The sequence below is a fragment of the Lotus japonicus genome, chromosome 2, assembly GCF_012489685.1.
Source record: "Lotus japonicus ecotype B-129 chromosome 2, LjGifu_v1.2".
NCBI lineage: Eukaryota > Viridiplantae > Streptophyta > Magnoliopsida > Fabales > Fabaceae > Lotus > Lotus japonicus.
Window position 1 is genome coordinate 45,804,397 of NC_080042.1, and position 9,932 is coordinate 45,814,328.

At 40.7% G+C, this 9,932-nt stretch overlaps 1 protein-coding gene across 1 annotated transcript; it reads right to left on the minus strand.

Annotated features, from left to right (window-relative positions):
• Positions 1-4,733: 4,733 nt before the first annotated feature.
• LOC130736503 (uncharacterized) lies at positions 4,734-9,380 on the minus strand. The gene is made up of 4 exons (XM_057588328.1): positions 9,372-9,380; positions 8,189-8,991; positions 8,001-8,096; positions 4,734-6,256 (listed from the first exon to the last, which is right to left on the minus strand). The coding sequence occupies exons 1-4, from the start codon at positions 9,378-9,380 to the stop codon at positions 6,178-6,180; spliced, it is 987 nt and encodes a 328-aa protein (XP_057444311.1). The 3' UTR covers positions 4,734-6,177.
• Positions 9,381-9,932: the final 552 nt, after the last annotated feature.

Here is a 9,932-nt window from a genome sequence, read left to right on the forward strand (position 1 = left end):
CCCTGACGGAGTGTCAGAAACTGCGCCTCCCTCTCATCCCGGGCACTTGTTGGAAAATACTTCTCCAAGAATGCGGTCCGGAAAGAGTTCCAGTTAATCTCTTCATGGTTGGCTTCCATGATTCCCCTGGTGCCCTTCCACCAGTACTCAGCATCTCCTAGCAGAAGATAAGTCGCCATGCCCACCTTGGCACCCTCAATTGTCTGCAGAACGCCGAAAATCTTCTCGATTTCCTGGATCCAGAGATCCGCTGCGTCTGGGTCAGTACCACCAGAGAATTTTGGTGGGTTTTGCCTCCTGAAGTCATTGAGGCCCTTGTTCTGGTCCAGAGTTACTTCCCTCTGGCGCTGATGCTGTTCACGTGCTTCTTCAGCAGCACGCCTCATGGCATTATCATTTGCCTGCGCTGTTACCGCTTGGGCCATAGTGGCCATCATCTCAGCTAACTGGTTTGTGTTCACCATGTTCTGTTAAAGGAAGCAAACAGTCAGTACTCATCATAAGATAGCATCTAGCATAACTATACAATATGATTAAGCAATAACTTCACTCAATTCTAAGCGAAAAATCGCTTGCAGACAATCAATTTTCACTCTTTGCAGAGTCACACAACCTAGCACAGAAGACCTATTCCCCAACAACTCCCGAAAGACTCGACCGTGCTCTGATACCACAATGTAACGCCCCGATTTCGGTGGCGTCACTTTAGTAACAAAAATAAACTTAATGCGGAAAAACGTGAATTTTTTTTTTTGATAATAACTAAGACAAGACTGAATTACATAAATCCCAAATGCGAAAAGCCATAGAACTAATATACAATATATAAACAGCCCCCGCTGTAAATGGCAACCTCGTCACGAGTAACCTCCAGTGACGGAAAGAAAAGTGTAACGCCCGTAGGCAATATGTACAAACCAAATGAAAAGGTGAAGTGTCCGCAACACTATCCCTCAAAACTGAGAATAAGCTGACCCAATGGTCTGAAAATAAGACCTCCTAAGTCCAACCAACTCTCTGTGATTCCCGTAAGGAAACCACACAAAAAGCTATAGACGGAACTACCCTGTCCCCTAAAGAAGCAAATGAAGCAATACTGTCAGAGCTAAAACTCTACTCCTACACTAATCCTAACTCGAGGAGCTCACACTAACACTCAAAACTATGTGTCAGCATGATCGTCGTCTGAATCAGAATCCAGAACAACTAAGTCTACCAACCCTATCCGTCCTCCCCTCGCAACCGCAGTGCGCTCCGATGCTGGACTCACGGGCTCAGGGCCCGAAAAATGATCATCAATGACCGCAACGCTGGGTGCACTAGACTCTGCCGAAGGCACTCCCACTGGTTCCTCCTCTGAGGGATCCTCCTCGTCTGAAGACAACGGTGGTGGTGGTGGTCCTCCAAGTCCTGGTCCACAGTGAACGCCCGGTGGCAAGTTGAAGCTGACAGAGCACCTCCTCAATACTCCCTCTACCAAGAGTCCTCCCCTATCAACCCTATCCTCCATGATCCTCCCGGAATAGGTCGCGCGGTGGCTAGCGGGGTCCACCACCCACGAACCGGGGTCATCTTGGTCGATCATCTCATATCTGATCCCCGCCGAAGGGTGGACCATTGTGAACCAATCCGCAATGGACATCTGACAAAAGGCGTTGTCCGCCAAAACACACACAGAAGACGCGAGGGTCAACTCTAAAGAACTATGTAGATAATAAACCCAATAGGTACAAATAATAGATAGCCACTTAGGCTTATAGCTAGAGATGTCATTCCTAGGGTTGCATGTTCCACAATAACATAAACGCAATAATAGCAGATAGCATGTTCCAAATAGGATTAACAATTACCAATCACACTCAACAACTAAATTAGTATGCATGTTGCATGATATGCAAATGACGGTTAACCCAGTTAACCACATGCATTCCGGAACGGATGGACATCAAACGGATCAGCCCTAACACCAGCCACAGTGGGACCATTTCGGCCCGCGTGCCTCTTACTCCAACAACCACACGTAGTCAGATCAGCAATAAACCCGTAGGTCTGCCATTTCGGTCTGCTACAAGAGACGTCTACAAACGCTCTTACACGGCATTCCGGGTCTTATGACCATTTTGGAAACCGACGAGGTCCAGAGTACGTCCTGTGTTAATACCTCATTAATGTTGCATGAATGTAGAATGATTAGTCAAACAACGTCTCCGAATCTCACTCGACACGTCGCCACGTGTTCTAGGTAAATTAAAGTCTCTAAAAGCTTACCCTAAGGCAAAGTCGATTCTGCGACAAAAGACACTTCTCAACAACACCTAACTCACGATGATCTCCAAATCATCCGACTCATCTCAATCCGATGGTCAAAACTGCTCAACGAGCAAGAGTATCAACATACTCGGGAACTATAAATTCCCCAGACTTATCCCCAGGATAGCCCAACAACATAGCTGCTCCAACAGCACAACAACAATAGCTGCTCCAACAGCACAACAACGAACGCTGCTCCAACAGCACCACAACATCTACATACTCGAAGCCTCTCAACTTTCTCAACAATTGGATCCGACGACACTTCTCGTTTTCCAAAACTAAGATTTGCATCCTACGCTTCCTTTCGAGTTTGTTATCATTATTTGAAGATTTAGAGGTTGTTTAATGTCTTATGAGTTTTCTTTACAAAATAGTATCCTTTAGTCTTATCGCAAATCCTATAAGTTCTCGGGATCTCCTAATCCCCAAATGACTCCAGAGAATGTCTCGATCCATAAACATCATAACAAGGTCCGAATCTCATTCGTCCTATCAAACTTTCTCAAAACTATCAAAATAAAATCGGCATGACCTGCCCGCTATTCTCACTTTTCAGAAACTCAGATATCATAGCAGCAGCATAATTCACTCATCACAGTCAACAACATGTCAAATATCAATACGTCTCAGAATAAACACATAGCACTTAGCATATAAAGCATGCACCACACATCCTAGATTACCCACATAGCACATAGCATGTAAGTCAATCTCAAAAACATTCAGTAGATGAATCATCTACATTGTCAGCCGAAGCCTCAGAAAACATTTTTCCAATCAAACATAAACAAGTGCATAAACAGTAAACAATGTCGAAAGCATCGACCCTAAGCATTATCTAGAGATTGAGTGAGAAGCCCTCACCTGTAGGTTCTCCAGAATGATTGTCTAACGCTTCCTCGCAAGCAAAGTCTTGTTCCTCGGGAAACTCTTCAAAAGCACCTTCAGAACAAAACCACAGAAATCAATCAAAATCTATCGGAAACTAAGCTATCAATACTTACTAAGGTTACACGAAGTAATCTATACTCTAAGGTACGATAATCTAGCGCGAAAGACAAGTTTTCGGAAAAGGAAATTTTCCTCCTCCTCCCCCCTATAGGCTCGGCCACTTTAGGTAATTAGGGGACTCGATTTTTCTTCGATCAAACTTGGTTCCTATGCTATCATTAACCGTAACTAAGGGTATTCTGAACTCGGAAAAATTATCGGATCAAAAACTGTCGCAGGGGTATTTTGGTCATGATTTTTAACTTAGAATTTTCAAAACTGAAATCCCAAAAACCAAATTTGACAGGGACGTTACTAACGACGTTTATGACAACTAATCCTACTAGCACTAAGCTAAGGCGATAGTTTTTAGCCTAAAGGTTGAAGCTTTACTCCAAAAACTCCAAAAATGGGTATTTAAGGCTAAAATTGATTCCGGCGGAAATCCGGCGGCATAACGGAAAATCTAATCCGGCAGAAGTGATCTTGAGCACATAAGGAAGAGGTTTAGAATCAGAAATGAAATATTCAGGACAGTTTTGCAAAAACCTCAAAACTATCAGCTCAGAAAAGTCTACAGAAAAGCTATGGAAAAAGCGATCAGAGATAAGGATTAGCGACTATACCTCGAAACCTTGAAGCAGCAACTGATTGATCGACGATCAAGCAAGGTTTGAACAAAATCTCTTCCTCCTTCTTCTTCTTCTTGGCCGCGAGTTTGGGTGGGGAAAATGGTGGAAAATTTGTGTTTTTCTTCCTTTCTTGGCTATATATAGAGGTTGGCAAAACGCGGGAAAATGAAAGTTTCGCGAATCTGATTTTTCCGGCGTCATTCTCTGTAACACCCCGATTTTCGGGTGCCACGGTAGTAACATGTTAAAGTAAATATGCAATCTTTTTCAAAAGGGATTTATAAATGTGAGTATTTTTGTTTTTCCTTTTCGAAGCATTTCTAAAACATGTAATGCATACTCCCAACCGTAAATAATTTACATCTGGCCTTGACCAAGGCACAACATAAAGGACAGGACAAATAGAATAAGATCTAACAACGGACCCACTATGCAATGACTCCATAGATCCGATATACTCCCTATGATTTCCACACTAGGTAACCATAGGAAAGCAATGCACCGGAACCTACCCAAAACCTCAAATGCGAATCATAAAATTATCCTACAAGCTTAAACCAATAACGGTAAGCTATTCTACCCAAAGGCTCTAGCCTTACACCCGACTCTATTCTTCGAGTCTTCTATAGTCCTTCCACATGGAGTAGCATCGGCTCATATCACCAACTTTCGTCGTCTGGCAGCAGGCCGACCGCCCAAACACAAACATACAAACAAAGCCAAGGCGCGAGGGTCAACTTACAGTATACAATAGATATACAATCAACATGCGACAAAAGGGGGTATATATATATATATATATATATATATATGTTGTATATATACGTATAACTTATGTATTGCCTACCCTAAGGTATATACATAGCATATTTATCAACATCGAATCACGAATGACAATTGGATCTTCAACACATCAACAAATATAGTTAGGTGCATGGCGTGCCAATGCAATGTCATGCTCAAAAGATGATCCGGATAAAATGTCACCATCTCGATGGATGGGACGAGCCAAGCAAATCGCTCCGCTAAAGCATCTCGCTTTTATGAAGCATCTCGCTCCTGTAAAGCATCTCGCTTTTATGAAGCATCTCGCTCCTGTGAAGCAGCACGCTCCTATGAAGTCCGATCTGAGATCGTCCTTCGGAAAGCAGCACACTTTCCAAAAAATGTATGCATGAATGCAATATGGTTAGCCAAACAACGAAACGTCCTCACCAAGGTACGCGTGTCTAGCTAGAGTACATTGTCTCTACAATACCCTAAGGTAAACAAAGATGTGCTAGTCGCACTTGGTAACTTTCCTAGTCACTTTGGCTCACCGTCACGATGGCCAATCAAACTGCTCCACGAGCAAAAGAATGCATCTCGCACTCAGTGACCTTTCAAGTTACCCTGGCTCACCATCTCGATGGCCAAACAACTCATCAACGATTAGAGAGAATGCTGCTCGCATTCTGTGACTTCTCGTCACAACAGCTCATCCTCTTGAAGACTGAACCAAATGCTCAAGGAGCAAGGAGTGTCATCCACACTCAGTGACTATCCCAGTCACAACGCTAGGATCGCCGACACTTCCCGTTTTCAAACTTAATTCAGATCCTAAGTCTTTTCCAAGAAATTGTTATTACTATTTGAAGATGTTCTATCTTTGGTTAATGCATTATGAATTTCATTTATGAAGTCAAGTTTCGTTTCTCTTTTGTTCCAAAACCCTATAAGTAAAAAGATCCCAATAAACCCAAGTAATTCCCCGGGAAGGTCTCGATCCTAAAACAATAAAGGCTCGAACCTTGGTTCGACCTATCAAACATTCCCAAAACAAACCCGTCATTGCCATGATGAAGATAAGTGTAATCCACACTCCGAAAGTCGCATTAAATGCACGAATATAGTCAGCACAATTTAATCATAAACACAAATACATCAAGCTCTATTGAGCGATGAAACATTAATGCAGTGCTGCAAAACATAACCCTGTCATATCCACTAGAAAGCGATAAGACAGAAACCAGTAAACGGCCGAAGCCACTCAGAAAACGGAGACACACGTCTCATATAAGTTCACTTGGCCGAAACCTCCATAAATCATTTTCTCAGTTCCAAGCAATAATCAAAACCAAAGCAGTATTCAATATCAACACAATAACCAAGTCGAATTGATCGACGCCTACAAAGCAATAGCTAGTAAGTAAGTTGCCCTCACCTTAGCCAACTCCCTTACTAAGTTGCAACTCCAATCCAATCACATATTTGCTTTCCCCATGTAGACTCGCTTTATTCCATTGTGTAGCTTCGATGCAAGGTGCTTCCGTTCTTCGTACCTTTCATAAGCATACTGAACGAAATCACTAATCGCGCTACTTACTACTTAAGTCTAGAGCTACAACCTCAAGCAAAAGACTCAAAGAAAACACAAGTTAAACTAAATCTTCGCAATGGTTATAAACCATTAGGATCAATCGCTGAAATTAAGACAAGTCATCGAAATGACAACAAAACAATAATAATGCTTCAAAAGCTTTTGACTTAGTAAATCAGCTTTAAAACCAAATACTCATATCTTTGTTAAAATAGAAAGAGCAAATAAAGAATACTTATTTATCGAGTCACTTACAACAACTTAATGTCTCAACTCGCTCTCACAATCTATTCCTCAAGCCAACGTTGTATCATTATCAATTCTTATCAAATCCACTAACTCTTATCAAGTAATCCATAAACCATAGTTAACTTCCAAGACAAACAATTCTTCTTACCTAATGATTATGTACTTATTCAAGACTCATAAGCTCCTTCAAAACAATCGAATCATTTCTCTTAAACTTAAACTCGGGATGTCTCGTTAGGCAAAGACCCTAGTCTCTTTGAAACTCCACTTGGTTCTACAAAAATCCCAAACTTATAGATTAGTCCTCAATCTCTAAGAAACGGCTTCTAGTCCTCAATTAATCCCTTAATTACTTCTAAGTCTTCGAACTTCCAAAGTTTCAAATCTAGACCTTCTAAAATCAAGTATTTGTAGTAAAGCTCATAAACTTCTTGGAATTCAAGATTCAATCCTAAGTCATCTTCCAACATCAAGATTTTCATCACAACTTAATCCATTCTAATTAATACCTTTCGGAGTCTAATTCCTCACTCGGAAATCCAAACTTAATTGCTCTAACTCTATCCAATCTTGTTATTCCTAAGCATCCATTCAAACGAGGTAATATTCGAACACTTATTCTATAACACTCCAAAGACTCGTTCGACTTTTAAAACTTTTCACAATCGCTCTTTAACGAATAAATGTGCATAAAGGCTCAAACGTTCTTGATTTTCATAACGAATAAACAACGTGCGTAAGTAAGCTTCAAAAGATGTTTTCCTACTCCAAACCTTGCAATATAATTTTAAAATAAAAGGTTTTATCATCTTTTTCCCAAAGCAATTCTTTTCACTTGAAATAACTAATTTTGTCAAACGATTATAAACTGTACAGCGACTTTGGATAATTTTTAAACACGTCAAATAAACTCCTAAAAATCTAATATTTTTATCCTGGCTTTATCTACAGGTTTTGTAAATCCTCATAAATTTTCAAGTCCATATTCAAAGTACAAAATTCACGAAAAATCAAATACTACAGCAGTTCGTGAGAAACGGGACAGCTTAACCCGTGCTCACCAAAAAGCGTATAACTTGAGCTAGGGAAATCGAAACGACACGAAACCAGTGGCAAAAGTTTGCTAACAGAAAAAGCTACAACTTTTATGAAGAACACAGTTCGAAAATCTTAACCGAAACATACGATTTTAACAGAACAGCGACTACTACTTTTGAAAACAACAACAGTTTTATGTGAGTTTTCGCAAAAGCTTTTCAAGCACAGTAAGGGCTGAACCCGCATGCCCTCAGAAATCAACAACCATAACACTATCACTCACACCACACACACACACACACTATTCTATGTTCTTTCATTAATTTTACAAGGTACATGGACAGCAAAATTGACAATGATATATGACTTAGAGGAGCATAAAGACCCTAGAATTAATTGATCTAGATAAGAATGCCAACCCTATCAAAGTTGAAGGCAGTGGTAAGGTTCTCCTTGGCTGGTCATGGCTGCCCTCTCCAAGCATGATCATCAAGGCTGACGGCAATAACACAAAACTTGGACACGCAAAATAAGAGATGAATCAGAGCATGGATTAGGGTTTTGAAAGGGGTAAAACAGAAATTGGAAGGGAGGATTAATCTCTTACCCAAAATTGATAATCAATTCAGCAAGAGGAGGAGGAGAGCTCCTTATTTCTGAGTTCAGTTCCTTCTCCGGCGAAGGTTGGCCGGAGAAGACGGTGGTTGACGGCGGCTGGCGGCGGTTTCCGGCGGAGATGGTCAGAATCAGAAATTTCTTTAGGGGTTTTGAAGCTGATGATGAGGGGAGTTCAGTGGTGGTATTCGTTTCTCCAAAAGCTAAGGGGTTCGCCGGAGATCGAAGCTTGAAGGTGGCTGAAGTTAGGGTTTCAAACTCCTCTGTTTGGCGCCGTTTTTGGTCAATCCTGGTGGTGGTGGTGCTCGCGGTGGTGCTGGACGTTGGTGGTGTGCTCGTATCTGAACCAGAGGTAAGGAAAAGAGGAAGATGATGGCTTGATGGGGCTGGTTCGTGAGGGAGAAGGTGGTGGTGCTCTGGCTCGCGTGAGGAGAGCGCGGTGGTGGCGGTGGTTGGCCATGGGTGGCGGCTGCTTGGCCAAGGAGGGAAGAAGAAGTATGGTGATGGTGTTTGTTGCAAAGAAGAAGAAGAAGTGAAGAAGGAGAAAGTGAGAGAGAGATGTCGAGAGTGGAAGAGGGAGAGCGTGAGTGAGAGAGTGAATGTGAGAGAGAGAGAGAAAATCTGATTGGGTGTGGGTGGGGCCCACGTGGAGAGAGTGTGATCAGAAATTTGAATGTGTGGTGAGAATAAGAGGAAAAATAGATATTTTGAATGAGTGGTTGGGAAGGGAAAGGAATAAAGAATATTCCTTTGTGATGCTTGATAGGCTATCACAAGTAATAAAGGAATGGTGACCTGTTAGAACAGGTCATCTCTTCATTGAAGAAGGAGATAATTTAACAATAGAAATTATCAAAATTAAAATAAGATAATACACACAAAAATAATTATAATTAAATCCTTACTTTTAAATAACTTTATAAAATCAAAATATTGAAATTAATTACTACTTAATTAATTTTCCCGAATCGCGATTAGATTCGAGTTAAGAAAATAATATAGAAATAATAAATATAAACACGCGATTAAATGATTGTATGGAAAGTATTCCTTAAGGTATTTCCTGCCGTCGTGGCGTGAATAATATTCAATCAAAAATAATTAATAAATAATACGGGTTATCTTAATTTAAAGAAATTAAGTAAATAAGCGGTCTATTAAATTTCGGGTCTTACATTCTCCATGAATTCTAAGATAGGTTTTGGCGAAAGAATTCCAAAACTAAAATGAGGTCTCCTTGTATTTTTGGCAACTAATGCATAGTCGGTGTAAAACTATTTTACCCGATAAGTTGCTTTTTGCATCGAATGTCGGAATAGAAAACTTCCTTCTGAAGAAAGATTGAAATCATCAAGAGAAATGGGTGTACGCGTGTAGAATCTTCATTTGAAGCTCTGAATAGAAAAGTCCTCATAGTCGGGTGATTCTAGGGTTTTGAAATACCAGGGATTTGGTTTCGGCAAACTTCCGATGATTGGAATCAGACGTTCGTAGATCCTAGAGTTTCGCCCCGAAACGATTTTGATTTATGAAAAAGAGAAGTTCTAACATTTCTTTGAAGATTTTTGGAATTAACTTCCATCGTGCCTATAAGTGAAAACTAGCTATATACTAGGGTTTCTGACCTAGGTTTAAGCGTATAACGATCGTGCTATAACTTTTATCGATCATGATGCAATCCTTTGACTTTTCCTGAACTTTCTCCTTCATATATTTATTTCATTTGGTAAACTCTA

Bases quoted from the DNA above. Each gene is read 5' to 3' on its own strand.
- LOC130736503 (XM_057588328.1), bottom strand. The intron at 8,097-8,188 runs GTAAGAGATTAA...TGCGTGTCCAAG, and splicing joins GAATTGATTATCAATTTTGG to TTTTGTGTTATTGCCGTCAG. The intron at 6,257-8,000 runs GTTGGCATTCTT...TGCTTATGAAAG, and splicing joins CTGCCTTCAACTTTGATAGG to GTACGAAGAACGGAAGCACC.